The 21,094-nt window shown below is 49.2% G+C and overlaps 1 protein-coding gene across 4 annotated transcripts in view; it reads left to right on the top strand.

The window, feature by feature from the left end:
- TBC1D14 (TBC1 domain family member 14) overlaps nt 1-21,094 on the top strand; it is a 124,376-nt gene that overhangs the window by 32,182 nt on the left and 71,100 nt on the right. The window contains exon 1 of one of the 4 annotated variants that reach the window (XM_024928482.5): nt 15,242-15,415. The exons of the other annotated variants lie outside the window; for them this stretch is intronic. Within the exon in view, the coding sequence (XP_024784250.1) occupies nt 15,378-15,415 (38 nt within the window). The 5' untranslated portion in view covers nt 15,242-15,377. Of the gene's footprint in view, nt 1-15,241; nt 15,416-21,094 lie in introns of those variants that run through there. 4 annotated transcript variants of the gene reach the window in all.

The raw sequence follows: 21,094 nt of genomic DNA on the forward strand, positions 1-21,094 counted from the left end.
TCTGCAGAGAGGTGTGGCTCGCTCATTCAGGGACGCCTTCTCACTGCTTCTCTGAGGATCCGCATCCCTAGATCATTTCTGCAGATGTTTAGCCACTGCCAGGAAGCCCTCTCCAGCCTCCATGAGAGGACCAGCCTTGCCTCGCGGGCCTTCTGTGTGCCTCATGGATCCCGCGTTCACCCAGGGGGCACAGGAGAGATGCCGGGGTGAGCATGTCTGTCACCACAGCTGTGCAGGGGCTGTGGCTCGGACTGGCCTCCCGGGGGCCCAGTGTTCCATTGTTTCAGGTCTTTGGGTTCCTCCCCTGCAGCCGCACTCTGAAGAGTATCCGTCCCGGCTGCAGGAGTGGAGACCTGGTTGTGCAGTAGTGCAGCAGCGGCGCCATCCCCCAGGCTCTGTGGGCTGTCCTGAGTGCTGCATGGGAAAGCACCGTGGACACCATGGGGAAGAGATGCTAGTGAAACCCTCTCCGGCTCAGCCAGTGGCCTCTTTCTCATCAGCAGTGGATGGCATCCTGGCTCTGCCACCCACTCCCTCTGCATCTGGGGCAAGTCGCTTTGCAGACACAGCTTTCCCACGTGTGAAATGCAGAGTTGCGTCAGGCGTTCTCAGCATCTTCCAGCAGGAAGAACCTTCTGGAATCAGCAGTAGTCCCTGCTGTCCTCCTGCAGGCCTGGAGACCCATCCTGGAATGGTTTTCCTGCCTGCCTCTTCCTGCTGCGTAAATGAGAAGAATCCACAGGAGCACCCCCCAGGAAGAATGGCCCCCTTTGCTGTGTGTCGGCTCCCAGCTCTGTGGCTGGGGCACCTCTCATGCGCAGTGCCACCTGACCAGGTCCCTCCCAGCAGCATGCGCACCCCTGGAGGGACTGCCTCTCACTCATTGTATGCTGGTGCTCATTAGAACTCAGTAAGTGCTTGCCAGATGGTTGAATTCAGACGTCATCCCTTTTCTTAGGGATTATCTGCCTGAGGACCCAGTCCTGGGGATGTAGTGGTCAGCATACCCGCGTCAGTCTTGGGGATGTAACGGTCAACACACCCACTTCTCCCAAATCAAAGCACCCAATGGCAAGATAGTCGACTGAGACCACACTGCAGAGACTGATAAGTGATGCTCAGTGCCAGGCTGTGAGTCCTGTGGCAGAGTTCCTGAGGAGAGGGGTGGGGGTGGGGTGGGGGTGTGGAGGTGGCATGGGAAAGCTGGGAGAGGCTCCACTTTACACAGGGGGGTCAGGGAGGGCTTTGGTGGGAAAGCAGCATTTGAGCAAAGATCTGAGTGGTGTGCGGGTGAAGCGTGTTCTTGCGAAGGACGCAGTGGAGACGAAGGCCCTGAGGCCGGCGGGGACTGGCCTTGCTTTTCAGGCGTCACGACCTACACCAGGCTCCTTGAGAAATGGGCACCAGCGGCCTGTGCCCCTGGCTCCCACGGCACCTCATGCATGCTCAGCAAAGTCATCCCTTTTGGCTGCCTGGAGTTGTATATTGGGGCACAGTTGGTGCTTTAGTTACTAGAATATCAAACTGCTGTCCAGTGTGTTAACCACTAGCCCCATGTAGCTATTTAAATTGAGTTAAAATTACCTGAAATGGAAAATTCAGTTTCTTAGTCACTCTGGCCAGTCAGGCGCTCAGTAGCCACATGTGGCTTGTGGCCACCCCCTTGGGCGGCTCAGATTAGTACATTTCCACCATGCAGGAAGTTCTGTTGTTCAGCCCTGGTCTGTGGGACAATCTGTGACTTGAACCTTTGTTGTTCTTGATGTGTAACAGCAGCACACAGTGGGTGTGAAATGAGGAAATCCATAATGGAATGTGTGTAGCCCAGAGAGGTCTACAGAAAGAACCGCCCTCAGGGCTGCGGGGAAGGGAAGGAAACCCAGGCCAGGTGGCAGGTGGGGTGCTGGTCAGATAGGTATAGTGGGGAGGGCCCTGCCTGGAGTCAGCCTTGCTGGGGTTGAAGTTCTTGCCTGAGGGTGTGTTTGACCCTCCCTGTGAACTCTAGTGCACATTTAAATATGGGAGATGACAGGGGGGTGGGGGAGGAGCCTACACCCCTCAGAGATGTATTCTGAAGGTGCCTGTTGTGCCTTCCAGTGAGGGGACAAAGAACCTGGTGGAGATTGAGAGAGTGCAGTCATAGAGCCAAAGATCTGAAAGTCTGCTCTGCCTGGCCGGCTGGGCGGCTGGACACAGTGCTCTATGTTCTTGTGTCTTAACTGTCTCCGAGCTGGCAGCCAGGAGGCTGTGCTTGGGAAGTGCCTGTTACAGCAGTCCATGCAGCACTTACTAGGAGGTGTTAGGGATCGCCGCATCCCGGCTTATGGCATGAATGAACGAATGAATGAACAAATGAATGGTAGTGAGGACTTGCCTAAGGGAGGCACTGCAGGAAAGGGAAAATGGAGAAAAAGGATTGAATCAGTTCTTGAGGGTAAACACGAGCGATTTATCTTGGCTATTAATGACTTGATGAAAGCAGGTTGCCTGTTCCGTGATCAACCAGTGCTCGAGATGTTTGTTCTGAATCCCACCTGGGTTTGATGGTCCATTTCCTTCTGTTGGTGGGCTGGGAAACTTGGCCTGTATCTGAGGAAAGCAGCTTTTTTTTTTTTTTTTTTTTGAGATGTGGTCTCACTCTGTGGCCCAGGCTGGAGTGCAATGGCGTGATCTTGGCTCACTGCAACCTCTGCCTCCCAGGTTCACGCGATTCTCCTGCCTCAGCCTCCCGGGTAGCTGGGACTACAGGCGTCCGCCACCACGCCTGGCTAATTTTTGTATTTTGAGTAAAGACAGGGTTTCACCATGTTAGCCAGGCTGGTCTCAAACTCCGGAGCTCAGGTGATTCGCGGTCTTGGCCACCCAAAGTGCTGGGATTCCTGGCATGAGCCACTGCGCCCGGCCAAAAGCAGCTCTTTAAGTTCTCACCACTTTATATTGCTCCTGACATCGTCTTCCTGTGGGGAAGGCAGACACTTGCTGTGGAGCTGTGGAGTGTCAGTAACATTCAGGAATGGCATGAACTGAACCAAAAAAGACCTTCCTCAGCTTGCACATCTGTTCCTGTGACTTGTCCCACAGACAAGGCAGTGTTTCTGCCCTGGTTTCTGGAAGGCGTTGATGTCCTTAGAAAATGCACAGAGGGCAAGGTTGTTTTGTGGGATGGGGGAAAAGGAGAATGAATTTGCTCCAGATACGTCAGACCTCCTGTGTTGATGGAACTCCCTCAGGCTTGCAGGCAGCCTCAGGAAACAGTACGCCCATCTTCCTGGAGGCTCCAGGTGTGTGTTTAGGTCCTTTGCCAGCCCACCTTCCTTCTGCCCTAGGTGAGGTTAGGTTCAGCCTGGGAGGTGGCGATTCAGTATGAAATGCAGGAGAACTGGTGTGGGACCACAGGAATACACGGGCTTTGAGAAACCCATTGGCAAGCCCATTCCTGCAAAGCAGTTCTTCAGCCATCAGCCACTTTCTACTCATAAATTAACTTCCCTTTGCCCAGATAGGGATAGAATCTGTTCTGCTTTTCAGATGTTAGTGGATAATATCATAGAATAATGCAGTAATTAAAACAGTTTCCTCCTATTTCCTATCTTAAATAGGAGATTATTTAAAATATTTACACATCTTTTTTATTTTTAGAATATTCAGTACAAGTAACACTGAATTATTTCACGCCTTCTGTATTTTTCATGTGCACACATCTTACTAGATTGCCACATCAAATCAGTTCCTGTTTATGTTGAGCGAGCTGGGTTTGTAACTGCGAGTTGTTTCAACTCCAGTTTTGCTGATTCTTTGTTGTGAATAGCTGTGGTTTATCTCAAGAATCCTGTAAGATTCTGTATATGGAAGAATGGTGAGTCATCTAGAGTTGCAGAATAGCCCTTTTGGGCCCCACAGCAGTCCAGTTTCAGTCCAGTTTTCCTGTTCATTCCCCCTTGCCTCTAGCAAGAGGCTTTTACAACCCAGGCTCTGGGTACCAAGTGTTACAGGTACATGTTTATAGGCGTTTGAAAGTTAGAGGTTAGCTTTAAGCTCTAACCTCCTTTTAGGTTTCAGATCTGGGTGTTAAACACATTTTCTATGGTGGGAGGAGTGAGGCGGGGAAGGCGGGTCAAAAGGAATGGGCTCTGCCTTCCCCGCCCCCACATCCTGCAGAACCAGGCACGAGGAAGAAGGAAGGTGAGGGGCCAGTGGGTGGGATGAGGAACCATATCTCCTGGGTCACCCTTACCCTAATACCTGGCTGTTCATTCACTGTAAGTTTTTGCTTGGGATAGATTTTATCCCTTTCAGAGGTTCGTTTGAGAGCAGTTATTTTTAAAGCAGAAGAAATTGAGTGGCAGGCAAAATTCCTGGGACAAATACATTAATATCTAGTTAGGTGGATGAATGTTCGCTGCTGTAACAAACTTGAAATATACATAAAGCTTCAAACACAACGGAGGTTGATTTCCAGGCCATGCTCCCCCAGGTTCCTTCCGTCCTGTGGCCCCATTGTTTTCAGCAGAAGCTTGCTGGGTTCTTCGGTATTACACCAAAGCAGGGGAGAGCGTGTGTAGGGACCAGTGTGGGAGTTCTGAGGGCCAGCCGTGCCTGAAGCGGCACACACCACTCCACTCAGAGTTAATTGGCTGGAATGCTGCCCCTACCTGTGAGGGAAGCCGGGAAAGAGGACTGCGCCCAGGACAACGAGGAAATGGGTTTGGTGAATAACTGGGAGCCTCGGCTGTGATGTCTTTTCCTTCCTCCCTCTGCCCCTCTCCCTTCTTCTTGAGAATTAAATGCCTGAAACCGATTAGTTGAATGCCCCTCTTATTCTCTTGCCCAAGTGATAGTTCCCACCACCTGGAGGATGAAGTCCAGACCACTTGGTGTGGCCTACGGGGCATGCAGGATCTGGCTGCTGCCTGCATCTCTGGCCACCAGTGGTGCCAGTGCTCAGAGCCAGTGACGCCCTGCCTCTGCACCTTGCCTGTTCTGCTGCCTCTCCCGGGCAAATTCTTGTTTGTCCTTTAGGATTCAGCTTAAGTGACACCTCCTCTAGGAAGCCTTCTTTGATCACCCCAACCTCTCCCAGACCTCTAATGTGGACCCCACAGTCCCTGGACTTCTTTGAGACCACACTAGCCCACTCCCCGCCCCCTCCTGGAACCTTGAGCTTCCGGAGAGCTGGGGCCACACCATCCTCCTGTGGTTTTCCGAGCCGGTGCAGGTGGTCAGCAGATAACCTTGAGTGAATGTGAATCTAAAAAAAGTAATAAAGGGATCTGGCACACTTAACTTTTAAATCTAAATATGTTTCTTTTAAATTCTATGATTGTTCTGGGTCTTGAGAGCAGACCTCCCCAACAATTCAGTCTCCCATATGGGGTCACAGCCGTTTGGGTTTCAGATCGCGGGCACGGCACCCATCTGCGGTGTCTGTGAAGCCGGCGCGTTCTGCTGGGGGTTTGGGGTTTTTTTGTGTGTGTGATAGATCTTTTCAGCTTAGATATGTTTCTTAAAGCTTCTCTTTGTTTAAAAATACGCAGGAAAACTTTGGCGTCGTTCTATTTTTTGTCCTTTTTAACACCTACCCCTGATTTTTCCTTCTTTTTTTATTTCCTTGCAGACTTTGAATTTTAAACAGATAAAAATGGATGCTGTTTCCATCATTTGGTGTCCTGCTTTTTTACATAGAGGAAACATTTCTCAGCACAATTAAAACGTGTTCATATGCTTATTAATGTCTTTGTAGGATTTCATCCTGTGAATCATTTGCTTGTCCAGCAATAAGGAAATGGCTTTTTGCGTCTGCGTTTTGATGATGGAATTCCCCGTGGGCTTCAGAGTGCGGTGCCTGCCTTTCAGATGATTTCCTTAGGACCGAGTTCCTGGGACTTGCTGCTTCATGACCAGCGTCTCGGGCCCCTGTCAGCTCTGGCCTGTCCTCCCTGGGGTGATGGCCCTGCCGGGAGCCGTCTGTCCTTGGCGGATGGAGTTCACTTTTAGTGAGAGCCCAGCCTCTGTTTTACAAACGAGCATGCTCCAAGCAGTGGCTGATGGGCGGTTGGAATTCACCATGGCTCTGGCCTCTGGTTCCTGTAAATTGAGGCGTAGGAGAGTTAGTCCTCCCCGGGTCCTCTGGTTTACAGAATGCAGGGATGTCCGGGTTTCTCCTGTCCTCCTCATCCCTGCACTGGTTCCACGGGACTGGCTGGACACGGCGTCACTGGTTCCCAGCACAGCTGACACCCCTTCTAGGAACCTTCTCACCATCCCTGGGGCAGAGGTGGCCTTCAGGGCATGCGTGCTCCTCTCCCGTCTCCTCTGCAGCTTCCTTTTAGTCCAGTGGTGTTTCAGGTGTCTTGCTCTTACTGGAGCTCCTTAAGGACAGGGCCTGGGTCTTAGTCATCCCCAATCCCCAGCTAACCCCAGCTCATGTTCCTGATTGGCCCTGGGACACTAGCAGAACATGACTTGGTTCTGTTCACTAGTGTCATATAGAGTCAGGTTCCTGGAGCTGGTGTGAGAGTGGGACGTTTGAATCCTCATGGGCAGGGGCTACATTGTGTCAGGCTCTGAGCTTGGCATTTTCCATGTGAAAGGAAACAAGGGTTCCAGGAGAAATGGCCTGTATTTGCTGGGGTGTAGGGGCGGGCCACATGCCACTGAGCTTTAGAAGCCTGCTGGGTGAGGAATCAGTACACAGCCTGGATCAATGAAAATACAGGAGACAAGAAGATAATAGGAGAGTTTGTGCTGTAAGGCAGGTGTTTACAGTTTGATTTTTCTTGAGTGAGTAGAAATGTTGGCGTAGCTTAAAACAAAATCTGAAATAATTCACTCTCCACGGAAAGGGCTGGAAAGGAGTCATCTTAAATTCACATAGATTAAAGAAAGCATAGCTGGTCGTGGTGGCTCACGCCTGTAATCCCAGCACTTTGGGAGGCTGAGGTGGGCGGATCACCTGAGGTTTGGAGTTCGAGACCAGCCTGACCAACATGGAGAAACCCTGTCTCTACTAAAAATGCAAAATTAGCTGAGCGTGGTGGCAACGCGCCTGTAATCCCAGCTACTCAGGAGGCTGAGGCAGGAGAATCGCTTGAACCGGGAGGCGGAGGTTGCGGTGAGCCGAGATCGTGCCATTGCGCTCCAGCCTGGGCAACTAGAGCAAAACTGCGTCTCAAAAAAAAAAAGATGAGAGAAAGCATTAAAGAAATGAGATAGCATGGGAGGGGAAAGACTTATTAAGGAGCGAAGTTCTCAGTCCTAGCTGCACAATAGGATTACTTGGCAAACTTAACAAAGAAAAATTAATATATGCATTCTACCCTCAGAGATTGATTTTCATTGGTTTGGGGTGAAACCTGGGCCTCAGGATGCTTGAAAACTCCCCGGGTGATTCTAGCACGCAGAGGGTTCAGAGCCACCAGTAGAAAGAATGGACTTTCAATTCAGACTTCAGCTCAAATATAGGCACTTTACCACATGACCTGAGGTAAGGTTCTGTCTCTGAATTTTCTCTTCTTCAAGACAAGCCCCATGAGGATGGGGACCTACATTTCCGGTCATCAGGAACTATATTCCCAGTACATGGCATAACGCCTAGAACATAGTTGGTTCTCAATATGTATTTGTTGAATGAAAAAAATGACATGGATGAATAAGGTTAGGATTAAATGAGAGGAGATGCTTGGGCCTATGTAATTAACAGACTGCTCTTAGTGTTATTTATTTATTTTACTTGTATTATTATTATTTTTGAGACAGAGTCTTGCTCTGTCACCCAGGCTGGAGTGCAATGGTGCAATCTTGGCTCACTGTAACCTCTGCTTCCCGGGTTCAAGCGATTCTCCTGAGTAGCTGGGATTACAGGTGCGTGCCACCAGGCCCAGCTAATTTTTGTATTTTTTTGGTAGAGACGGGGTTTCATCATGTTGGTCAGGCTGGTCTTGAACTCCTAACCTTGTGATGCACCTGCCTCGGCCTTCCAAAGTGCTGGGATTACAGGCGTGAACCACCACATCCGGCCCCTTAGTGTTATTTATTAATAAGCAGAGTTAACAGACACAAATCCTGATGGTAACTGATTGATGATATCTCCATTCTACAGATGGTAAAACTGAGGCTAGAGAGGTTCATTTCTTGCCTAATATCAGGCAGCTTGTTACGAAGCTGGGATTTGAGCTCCTGACCTGCCTGAGTCTAAATCCCACGTATATCCCCTCCCACCTTAGGTCAGATCTTACTCCTGAAGATTTCTAATATGGAAGGAACATAGTAATGTCATTCCTGCCCTGAAATGCAATCCCTAGACCCCTCATAATTTGTGCTACTTACAAACTTATTGTTAACTCCTCCTCTCCTCTTTTCCTTACTATTAGGTGGAGATTAAGAATAAATTAGTATTTTTCTTAGTACTGTTTTTTACTAAGTTACATGGGCATTTCTGCTCTGCCATCTCTCTCTCTCCTTGTAAAAATCTAAATTAGGCCGGCGCAGTGGCTCACGCCTGTAATCCCAGCACTTTGGGAGGCCGAGGCGGGCGGATCACTTGAGTTCAGGAGTTCAAGACCAGCCTGGCCAACGTGGTGAGACCCCCGTCGCTACTAAAAATAAAAAAATTAGGGCAGGCGCGGTGGCTCAAGCCTGTAATCCCAGCACTTTGGGAGGCTGAGGCGGGCGGATCACGAGGTCAGGAGATCGAGACCATCCTGACTACCACGGTGAAACCCCGTTTCTACTAAAAATACAAAAAAATTAGTCGGGTGTGGTGGCGGGTGCCTGTAGTCCCAGCTACTCGGGAGGCTAAGGCAGGAGAGTGGCGTGAACCCGGGAGGTGGAGCTTGCAGTGAGCCGAGATCGTGCCACTGCACTCCAGCCTGGGCAACAGAGCAAGACCCTGTCTCAAAAAAAAAAAAAATTAGCTGCCCCTGGTGGCGGGTGCCTGTAATCCCACCTACTCAGGAGGCTGAGGCAGGAGAATCCCTTGAACCCGGGAGGCAGAGGTTGTAGTGAGCTGAGATTGCGCCACGGCACTCCCACCTGGGCAACAGAGTGAGACTCTGTCTCAAAAAAAAAAAAAAAAAATCTAAGCTGGTGTTAGAGAGTGGATCCCTGTTTACTTTTCTCCTCCTGTATTTAAATATTAGAGAGTGTTTGAAGGAGATTTCAAGGAGAGTATGACTTCAGGGAGAACACTAGATCTTGCTTTGGACTCAGTGACTTCATCAGTGGAGACGTACGTGGCAGAGTCATTTCAGGGTTAGTTAATGAATACCTTTTAATGCAGTTCTATCTGGCAGGTTTTATGTCAGACCTTGGGGATACAAAGACCAAGTAGGAAGCCCGCCTGCCCTACAAATGCAGTGGGAGGTGAGGTGCAAATAACAAAAATGCAATACTCCCAGCTCTGTGTCAGAGATAAATGTGGACGTGCTTTGGGAGCACAGAGGAGGGACTGCGTGGGGAGGGGGCACATGAGCCCAGGAAGGCTGCACGGGAGAGTGGTTTGAGCTGAGTTAGCATGTATTGAAATTTTATGTAAAGGAGAGCAAAGCCTGCAGATCTTAAGTACATGAAGTGAATACACTCATGTGTCTGCCACCTCGATCAGTACAGAGACTATGACTAGAACCCCCAGAAGTCTCCTTTGGGTTCCTTCCCTGTCAGCATTTCACTCCCCATGGGTAACCACTGTTCTGACTCTGTCACCACACATGAGCTCTGCCTTCTTTAGGTAAATGGACTCATCCATTATGCTCTCTCGTGTCTGGCTTTCTTTGCTCAACACTGGCAAACTGACCCTGGGAGGTTTTGCATAGCAGTAGCATCCATTTATTTTTGTCTAGTTTTCGGCTCTATGGGTATCCCACTCTTTGTTCTCACATGTGTGGAGGTTTGATTTGTTCAGGGTCCAATGGTTACAAATAATGCCCATCATGGTGTTCTTACGGATGTCACTGGCGTGTGCGTGCCTGGGGTGGGACAGGCGGGTCCCCCGTGGGTCCCACTCGCGGTGTGTGGTGATGCTGGCTGCTCTTGATCCTTCCGAAAGGTGATATTGTCAGTTTATTTTTCTTTTTGTCATTCCGGTGACAAGGTAGGGGTATCTTGGTTTTTTTTTTTTTTTTGAGACGGAGTCTGTCACCCAGGCTGGAGTGCAGTAGTGAGATCTCAGCTCACTGCAACCTCCGCCTCCCAGATTCAAGCGATTCTTCTGCCTCAGCCTCCCAAGTAGCTGGGATTACAGGTGTGAGCCACCACGCCTGGCTAATTTTTGTATTTTTAGTAGAGATGGGGTTTCACCATGTTGGCCATCTCCTGGCCGGGCGTGGTGGCTTACGTCTGTAATCCCTGCACTTTGGGAGGCCGAGGCGGGTGGATCACCTGGCCAACATGGTGAAACCCCGTCTCTAGTAAAAATACAAAAAATTAGCCAGGTGTGGTGGCGCACACTTGTAATCCAAGCTATTTGGGAGGCTGAGGCAGGAAAATCACTTGAACCTGGGAGGTGGTGGTTGCAGTGAGCTGAGATCTTGCCACTGCATTCCAGCCAGGGCAACAGAGTCAGAATCTGTCTCAAAACAAAACAAAACAAAAAAAGGCTGGGCGCAGCGGCTCACGCCTGTAATCCCAGCACTTGGGAGGGAGCCCTTCTATTTTGTTCTGGAAGGTTGTCTTGGCTAGTCTTGGTCTTTTTCATTTCTATATAGATTTTAGAATCAGTTTGGCAGATTGTACAAAGAAATTTGCAAGGGTTTGGTTTGGGATTGCACTGAATTTATAGATCAGTGTTTATTACATGAAGACTTCTAATTCATGGCCGGGCACGGTGGCTCACACCTATAATCCCAGCACTTTGGGAAGCCGAGGCAGGTGTATCACCTGAGGTCAAGAGTTTGAGACCAGCCTGACCAACATGGCAAAACTCCATCTCTATTAAAAATACAGAAATTAGCTGGGCGTAGTAGCAGGTGCCTGTAATCCCAGCTACTTGGGAGACTGAGGGAGGAGAATCGCTTGAACCTGCGAGGCAGAGCTGAGATCGCGCCACTGCACTCCGACCTGGGCGACAGAGCAAGACTCCATCTCAAAAAAAAAAAAAAAAAAATTGAATCCTTGAATCTCTATTTAGGTTTTCTTTCATTTCTCCACATTTCGTAGTTTTGTTTTTTTTTTTTTTTTAAATGTAAAGGTCTTATGTTTCTTTCATTAAATTTATTCCTGGATACTGCTTGGGATGGTTTTACAAATGTCAAGAAATGTAGATTTGACTGGTTGGGTAGTGTTTGTTGTAAATGCAGTGAATTTTTTTATTTTTTATTTTACTTCAAGTTCTGGGATACATGTGCAGAACATGCAGGTTTGTTACATAGGTATACATGTGTTGTGGTTGTTTGCTGCACCCATCATCCTGTTATCTGGGTTTCAAGCCCCACGTGCATTAGGCATTTGTCCTAATGCTCCCTCTCCCCGTGCTCCCCACCTCCAACAGGCCCTGTTGTGTGATGTTCCCTCCCTGTGTCCATGTGTACTCATTGTTCAACTCCCCTTTATGAGTGAGAACATGTGGTGTTTGGTTTTCTGTTCCCGTGTTAGTTTGCTGAGAATGATGGCTTCCAGCTTCATCCATGTCCCTGCAAAGGACGTGAACTCATTATTTTTTATGGCTAATGCAGTGAGTTTTTGTGTATAGGCCTTGCTAACTTCGGTTACTAATTCTAATAGCTTATCCATAGTTCATTTGGATCCTCTCTGTAGAAAATCGTCCTGTCTGTGAATGAGTTTCTTTCTTTCAACTCTTACACCTTTCATTTTGTTTTCTTGTCTTATTGTATGGCCAGGCTCTCCCATTTAGTGCTGAATTGAAGTGGGACTGGCAGAAATCCTAGTCTGGGTCTTGGGCTCTGGGAAAGCTTTCATTATTTCCTCGTTAAGTGTGATGTTTGCCATAGGATACTTTTATCAGATACCTTACTCTTTATTAGATACCTTTATTAGATTAAGGAAGTTTCCTTTTAGTCCTAGTAAAGGTGTTTTAAAAAAATTATGACTGTTGTATTTTATTAAATGCTTTTTTCCTGCATCTATTGATAACTTATGTTTTCTCCTTTACATGGTAAATAACGTATTTTTCTAATGTAAAATTAACTTCGCATTCTTAGAATAATCCCAACTTATTCATAATATATTATACTTTACATTTATCATTGATTTGATTTGCATATTTTGTTTGGGACTTTACTGTCTATATTTATAAGGGTATGGGCTGTAATTTTCCTTTTGGTTTTGATATCAAAATTATGCTGGCCTTATAAAATGGGTTGGGAGAGTTCTACTTTCTGTTTTCTCAAAGAGTTTCTATAAGATTTTTCTCTGGTGATTACATGAACCTACCAGTGTGTTAAAAGTCGTAGAACTGAGTGGGCGCAGTGGCTCATGCCTGGAATCCCAGCACTTTGGGAAACCAAGGCGGGCAGATCAACTGAGGTCTGGAGTTTGAGACCAGCCTGGCCAACATGGTGAAACACCCCGTCTCTACTAAAAATACAGAAATTAGCGGCGTGTAGTGGCAGGCACCTATAATCCCAGCTACTCAGGAGGCTGAGGCAGGAGAATCGCTTGAACCCAAGAGATGGAGGTTGCAGTGAGCCAGGATGGCACCATTGCACTCCAGCCTGGGCGGCAGAGCAAGACTGCATCTCAAAAAAAATAAACAACAACAACAACAACATAAAAAACCCTCATACAACTGTATTCAGAAAAGTCCATTTTATTGTATATGAATTGAAACATAATAATAGCTGGGTGTGGTAGCCTGCAATCCCAGCTACTCCAGAGGCTGATGGGGGAGGATTGCTTGAGCCCAGGAATTCGAGTCCAGCCTGGGCAACATAGTGAGACCTTATTTTCATTAACAACAAAAAAATTAAAAAGGTAATAAAACACTTTCACAAGGGAATTTAAAAAAATGTGTTCATGTACTCACCTTCACCCCCTCCCTCACAAACTTTGTCAGATGATCCTCAAAGGGACATCAGAAAGTCCTTGTTGAATAAGTCTGTTTCTTATGATTAAATGATGCCAATAAATATATTTGTCGAATGATCTAATACATTTCCCCAGGGGGTGGAATGGTGGAGGAGAGGGCTAGTGAAAGTTCTGTTCTGTGAGTGTATTTCTTCCTTAATGTTTGGAAGACTTCACCAGTAAGGCCATTTGACCTGGAGTTTTCTTTGTGAGTTTCTAAATTATTGACTTAATTTTGTTGTTGTTGTTGTTGAGGTATAATATATAAAATGTGACTGTTGAGTGTTGAGGAAGGATTTGGAGAGGCGTGGGAACACGAGGCTGCAGGGTCTGTATTTGGGAAAGAGACTGGCGATGAGGCGGCAGGGCTGGGAAGGCTTTGGCTGATAGGCTGTCGTCGTGGTTATGCCCCTTTGTGGAGTGACTGCTCTGGGCCCCACCCATAGCTGATGTGCTAGACCAGATGTGGTTTGAAACTCCCTGGGTAGTGGGAACCGATGAGAAGTGTTAAGTAGGACAGCAGGAATCACCTTTCTAAGTGCATGCGGCCATTCAGAACAGTGGTTCTCAGATCCAGGTGTGCATCGGAGCCACTGCAGGGCTCGTTGAACCAGAGATTGCTGGATCCCACCCGGGGTTTATGGTTCCATAGGTCTGGATGGGACTCAAGAAATTTGTGTTTCTAGCCAGTGTCCAGGCGATGCCGCTGCTGGTCCAGATTCCCCACTTGAGAACCACAGGGTTTGATCGTATTCATTAATTGGCCCCCTCCCCGAATCAAATGTTGGCTGTCCTGGGGCAGGGATTTTGTCAGTTTCATCCCCTCTGGTCCCCTGGGCCAGGCACAGACTGGGTGCTCAGGACCACTCTCTGCCAGGCCAGCTCTTGTATTTGATTGTCCAGGGTTTTTTAAATTGCAAAAGTAATATGTGCTTGTTTGGTTTTTTAAAACACAGTGCAGACATCTATGAAATAAAAGTAAAATTCCCTTTTCTGCTTCTCACCCTGTGCCTCTCAGCAGACTTCTTTGGTGCCTTGCATACATACAAACACACAGACAGGTGTTTTCTTTTTTAAGGGATGATGGAGCTGACTGTTAGAGGATGCTGGCTGGGGCTTGAGGAGGATGATTCTGCAGGGGCTAGGTGACATAACTGAATGGCGTTGGCTCCAAGGGGAACCAACCCATAGTGCATGCTTGTGGTTTAGACCAGTTTTTTTGTTGTTGTTGTTTTTGTTTTGTTTTTGAGATGGAGTCTCACTCTGTCGCCCAGGCTGGAGTGCAGTGGTGTGATCTTGGCTCACTGCAATCTTTGCCTCCTGGGTGATTCTCCTGCCTCAGCCTCCCGAGTACCTAGGATTACAGGCACCCACTGTCACGCCTAGCTAACTATTTTTTTCTTTCTTTCTTTCTTTTTTTTTTTTTCTGAGACAGAGTCTTGCTCTGTTGCCCAGGCTGGAGTACAATGGTGCAATCTTGGCCCACTGCACCCTCTGCCTTCTGGCTTCTGGCAGTTCTCTGCTTCAGCCTCCCGAGTAGCTGGGATTACAGGCACCTACCACCATGCCCAGCTAATTTTTGTATTTTTAGTAGAGACGGGGTTTCACCATCTTGGCCAGGCTGGTCTTGAACTCCTGACCTCGTGTTCCACCCACCTCGGCCTCCCAAAGTGCCGGGATTACAGGTGTGAGCCACCACGCCCAGCCATAAGAATAGATCAGTTCTGGGGGACATGAGGTTGTTAGTTAGCTCTGGGTTTTCGTTTTTGTCTTCAACAGCATTTGAAGTGAGTGAGGGGGAATCCAGAGCGATGGTTCTAGTGTAGGTATTTGGATTAATTTCACGGTTCTGTGCTTGTGACTCAACGGCAGACCTGGCCGCTGCTTCACAAGGCACAGTGCCTGGCACACTGCAGACGCTCAGGAAGCGCTGTGTGCTTGGCGCTTTTCCAGGTCCGAGGTCCCGGTGGGTTTTGTGACAGGTAGCCTGGACGTGCTGTGTGCTTGGCGCTTTTCCAGGTCCGAGGTCCCGGTGGATTTTGTGCCTGGTAGCCTGCCCTGCCACGGCATGTGGTGCGGAGCCGTGTCCCAGGCCCGAGAACCCGTCACTCAGGCTTTGCTTCCCAGACTTTGCGCTCACTCCTCCCTCCCTGTGACTGGGGAGGCCCGCCCTGCCGCCCCCGCCTTTCCGCCGGCCTGCTGGGTCCAGCTTGCTTTCATCTGGCAGACGCGAGGGGCGGGGCTCCGAGTGCACCCATGGAGTTTCCCCGGGACTGTGGCTCTGGCGTGCCAGGAATGCGGCACGGGGAGAGTCCGTGCTTCTGCAGCCGGCCCCTCGGAGCTGCGAGGTCACAGTAGACATGATGGCCATCTCCCCTGCGCTCCTGTTCATGGACAGGTTTGTGGCTGCTTTCTTGCCTTTCTTGCTGTTGGAACTGGAGACTTAACTGGAAGCAGAGTCTTTCCTGCGTGTAGCTTTGACAGCATGTGACCGTCGGCCTTGGTTGCGCTGAGGTGTTTCTGTGGGTCTCCCCCGGTGTGAAATGGAGGTGATCCTTTCTATCTAGGCAGCATCTCTGAGTGCCCGAGCTCCCTGGGCCGGTGTTTGTGCTTATGTGTATCTCATGCCCACTGCACTTCCTTGACTTGGATATTCTGTTTTTAAGGACTAACATTTTTTTTGAGACGGAGTCTGGTTCTGTCGCCCAGGCTGGAGTGCAGTGGCACGATCTTGGCTCACTGCAGCCTCCGCCTCCCAGGTTCATGTGATTCTCCTGCCTCAGCCTCCCAAGTAGCTGGGACTACAAACATGTGCCACTACGCCTGGCTAATTTTTGTATTTTTCTTTAGCAGAGATGGGGTTTTGCCATGTTGGCCAGGTTGGTCTTGAAATCCTGGCCTCAAGTGATCCACCCGCCTTGGCCTCCCAAAGTGCTGGGATTACAGGCGTGAGCGGCCGTGCCCGGCCGGGATTAACTTTTTAGCATCAGATGCTACTTGAGTAGCATTTTCTGAAAGAAGAGTGGCTCCAAGTATTTCCAGCTCTTGGGTACTTTGGATTGTGTGTGGAACTAGGAATTTTGAGCAGTGATTGATCATGGTAATAGAACCTCACTTTATTTCTTCATGTTTCCTGTGGAGGAGGTAGGATTTTCTTACATAGGAGGTTTGCTTTGAAGGAGGCTGCGTTGTTTTTCATGTCTCTGTGACAGTTCAGAGGGCTGGCCCTTTTCCCTTGCATTTTCAAAGGAGAGTCAGAGGCCCCTGTGAATGTGTGTGGCAATGTCAGTTTTTGGGGGGTGGAGATCTGGAAAGTATACCTCGGAAGTGGGATTTAGAGGAAGCATTTAGGTTTTGCCTTCTCTACCTTTGGTGAATAACAGGATTGCTATGTCCCTTCAGGAGGAAGCGTCTTAGCCTCGCTGGGCCTCGGTGTCCTGTCCGTACGGTGGCGGCTGTAATACCTTTCTTGTAGGGTCATGGGAGGAGGATGTAAAACATAGGTAAAGTGCCTGGTGCAGCACTAGGCAGGCACCTGATAGTGCCCTGCACCGGGTAACTATGCTTCAGAAAGTGGTGGCAAAGATTCCCTCCTGGGCCAGGCACTCTCCGTGGGAGCCGAGTGCTGCATGGCTCGGCTGGCTTCTGATTGCTTTGGAATCGGAAGTTGCCGGCAGTTTCTGTTAATGAGACAAAGGAGGGAAAGAGCAAGAAGCCCTGAGTAACTGCTGAAGTGCAAACAGGCGTTGAAGTGTGTGGTATCTTGAGGGAGGGGACTTTGGGTTTATTTCTTAAGACTTGAGAGGCTTTGAGAAAGCCCTGATGAGTGTCCGTGGCTTGTGGAACCTGCTCCACCAGGTCAGGGAGGATTGCGTCCTGCCTCTCCAGCTGTCCTCTGCCTTCAGGGACAGGTAGCAGCCTCGGACACATAAGTCCGAGTCGCAGCTCTGTGTTGTTTAGGTGGACGAGTCTGGGCCCGTCTCCCCAGCCTCCTACCTTCCTCTTGGTTAAGTGCAATAATAATTCTCATGTAATCTTTATAAAAAATAATTGAAAAAAGCTTTCATTCAATAATCTGAGTGTTTTACTCAGTGCCAGGAACTGTCGTAGGCACTAGAGACAGAGCGGTAATTAGAAGAGGTGGTACCCACTTCCATGAGCTTTACATTCTGCTGAAGGAGACAGATCATAGCCCCCCGACTTGTACTTTGTTTTCATAATAGTTTTTTTCTTGGAGAGAATTCCCCAAACTGTGTAAGCTCCAAGCCCTCCAAACCTAGATCTGCGCCTGCGAACAGACAATGCAAGTGCTGAAGTAGCAGGTGTGCTGGAGTGTGGCGGAGTGGAGGGGATTGTGCAGGACAGACCACCCCTGGCCAGAGGCTCCTGAGCAGCTCTGGCTCGCCGTGGCCACATCTTCTATTCCAAGAGAAGCTGGAAACCCAGGTTTTTCTGTTTAAAATGTTGAACAAATCAAACTGAAGAACACGGCGTAGACAGAAAACACAGGCTCCCAACACGCCATCCCCGCTGATGGCTCCTGCGCACGCGCCTACACAGACCTGCCATTGAGCGCCTAGAGTGTGTGGGATGACTGACACGCCCGGTCCCCCTTCACTCTCGCCTGGCCCTAGGAGGAAGTCGGCATGATCTCTAATTGCAGATGAAAGGAGGCCCAGGGACCGGGGTTGCTTGCCCGGGGCTGCTTCTCTGTGGAAGGGCAAGGCTGGCATAGCCGCTGCTTGGTCTCCTCAAAGCCTCTTGTGCCTCACTTCTCAGCCAATGCAGGTGACACGGGGTTACCTCCCACCTTGTGGCTTTCTAGATGCAGACAGGTGCCTGAGCTGCCTGTGCGGGGAAGGAGCACTCGGTCTGTGGCCGGGCTCAGGTGTGGGGGCCTTCTCACCAAGAGAGCCGCGGTTCCTCACCGCTCCATTTGCTAGAAGCGAACAAAGGTGGCCCCGGGAGTGGGATGGACAGCCAGTAAGCTGCTTCTGGCTACTTGATTGTCTTTGCCTTTTTACCATTGATTTAGTATCTCCTCCACCACACCCCACAGCCTTGCCTTTCTTAGGAAAAGTCTGGGAGTGGAGCAGGAGCATGGTTGCACCGTGCTGGGAGCCACATCGCTTGCTGTGTGCTCCTCTTGAGGGTGGCGCCGGCCAGCTGTTCTTCATTTGTACTGGGAGGAAACTGGAGAAACTTGTAGCCTGCACTGGGAAACTAGACTCCATGGGTCCACCGGTACTTGCCTGGGGAGGCCTGGAAGGGCCTGAGTTTCAGTCCCAGATGGGTGACCTTGAGAACTGACCTAACGTCTAGGCTATTTTCCTTGGAACACTGTCACCAATCTCACGTTGAAGCAGTGGGTGATGTTTACAGTAAATTCCATGGGAGCAGGCGCTGCATGCCTGGAACAGTGTCTGACTTAGAGTCAACATACATTTGAACAAGTAAATATTTAGGTAAAGAAATACTTGGACAGATGGAGGTGAAAGTTGCTGGCATGGTACGGCGTCTCCTTGCTCTGTAAAGGTGTTTTGTTTCTGTGTTCTGAAGCCGTGGGCACACTTCCTCTCCTTTACCCATATAGCGCTCGCCTCTTGCTTTTGCCTACTGGTCTCCTCTGGTCTTGCCAGGAGAGGAATTTGGGCTGGTGATTGGGCACTTCTTGCTATATTCCTGGGAAGAGAATGTGTCTTTTAGGTTTTATCTTAGAAAGTTAGAGGGAGAAGGCCAAGGCGGGAGGATGGCTTGAGCCCAGGAGTTCGAGACCGGCCTGGGCCACATGGTGAGACCCTGTCTCTACAAAAATTAGCTGAGTGTAGTGGGATAAGCCTGTAGTCCCAGCTGCTTCAGAGGCTGAGGTGGGAGGACTGCTTGAGCCCGAGAGGTTGAGGCTGCAGTGAGCTGTGTTCACACCACTGTACTCCAGCCTGGGTGACAGAGTGAGACTCTCAGGAAAAAATAAATAAATAAATAAAAATAAATAAAAAAGGAGTGCTGGCTTTTTTGTTTATGGGCTGTTTTTATCATCCCCTTGTTGGGATATCCCAACCCTCTTGACGATGTTAAGCCCACAGTGCTGCCTAGAAATATAACTCAGCCCTTTAGCCTGGGCCAGGCTCATCCTGCTCCCAGGTTCTCAGCTCCCCAGGGATGGCACTGCCTACTGTGCTCTGTGTCCCACTCAGCAGCTGAACACAGCGCCAGGTGTGGGTCAGGCGTGAGTCAAGTCGCTGTCCAGATGACTGCTCCAGGTGGCCAGCCCACAGTTAGAGCCGGAGTCTGCAGTTGCCTGGCCAGCCACCTTTCCAACAGCCTCACCTGCTTCATACTGGGGGTCGAGGGGGTTATGTCCCTTGAGCATCCTGACTTCAGTGAGTCTAGGGAGGTGGGTGATAGGGTAAGGGTGATACAGGTGATCCCCACCTACACACACACACACACACACACACACAGATATTACTGAACAATCTTTTTATGCTTTATTTATTTTTTGAGACAGGGTCTCGCTGTGTCACCCAGGCTGGAGTGCAGGGGCTCACTCAGCTTGTGGCAGCTTCTAACTCCTGGGCTCAAGCGATTCCCCCCACTTCAACCTCCCAAGTAACTGAGACCATAGGTGTGCACTACCACACCTGGCTTATTTTTATTTTAAATGTTTTGTAGACATGAGGTCTTACTATGTTGCCCAGGCTATTCTCAAACTTCTGGCCTCAAGCGATCCACCCACCTTGGCCTACCAAAGTGCTGGGATTATAGGTGTGAGCCACTGGGCCTGGCTTGAACAGTCTTCTTAATGCCCTTGCCTGGAATGCTCTCACTCTTCAATCTTCTTTCTCTCACCCTCGAAAGCCGGACACTCCTCTTGGTTCTCAAGGTGTCCCTACCCCTGTCTCATTGGCCAGTTTATTGGTCAGCTTCTTGAGGATGGTAGCATTATTAACTCACCTGTTTGTTTTATAGTTTGGGCCTTGGAGACAATAGGTGCTCACTTAAGAGTGTGTGTCACTGAATGGATTCAGGGTGCCAGGCCCTGCAGCAGGTGCTGGGTGCTTTCCTGGCTTTCTTTTTATCATATTTAATCCTGAGAGGTAGAAATGAGGCTCAGAAGCAGTGCCTGCCAAGAGATAAAGTCAAGGGCAGACACAGCTCTGCCTGCTTCTCTGAAGCCCTTGGTCTCTGCTGGGCCTTCCCCCGGGCTGGTGTGAAGGCTGTGGTCCTCCTGCAGGCTCACAGCCGGCTGCTGCTGTTTCCAGCAGGGCCCCCGCCTCTGGGAAGCACAGTGTGGGCAGGGGTTCGTGCAGAGCTGCTGAGTGAGTGGGAACAAGGGGGGATCACAGGCTCAGCGCTCCATGCAGCCCCTTCTCTGGAACCCTCTCAGGATCCATTTTTGAGGCATAGTAGGCATGATGATTGTACTTAGACTGTGGAATAAACATTTTTATGTCTCTTCCAAAGGCCTTGTTTTTTTGGTACCAGCAGTGCATCGCTGAATACTTGCATTTCTTTGGCCTTTTGTTTGCTGTCACTTCCTACCTAATGCAACAGGAGTGGCCCGATCTTGCCAAGTTGTGTTGCTAGGAGTGCAGAAAAATCCTGTACTTTTTTGGGGTGTGATGAAGTCTTACTGATTTGAAGGATGAGGTGGGAGTGGTACAAAGCATTTCATTTTCTAATGGCAGAAATGCCTAGTTTTGCAGTGGCTTTTAAATTTTTTATGAACTTTTTTCCATCAGCAACACGTTTGCATGGCTCAGAAATCAAAAATTACAAGACAGTATATGGGTGAAAAGTTGGCTTTCTACCCTGTGCCTTTTTTTTTTTTTTTTTGACACAGAGTCTGGCTCTGTCACCCAGGCTGGAGTGCAATGGTGCGATCTCAGCTCACTGCAACCTCCGCCTCCGGGGCTCAAGTGATCTTCCCACCTTAGTCTACCAAGTAGCTGGGACTACAGATGCACATCACCACGCCTGGCAATTTTTTTTTTTTTTTTTTGTATTTTTTGTAGAGACAAGGTTTTGCCATGTTTCCCAGGCTGATCTCAAACTCCTGAGCTCAAGTGATCCGCCC

This window comes from Pan paniscus, chromosome 3 (genome assembly GCF_029289425.2).
Source record: "Pan paniscus chromosome 3, NHGRI_mPanPan1-v2.0_pri, whole genome shotgun sequence".
In the NCBI taxonomy this organism is placed as follows: Eukaryota; Metazoa; Chordata; class Mammalia; order Primates; family Hominidae; genus Pan; species Pan paniscus.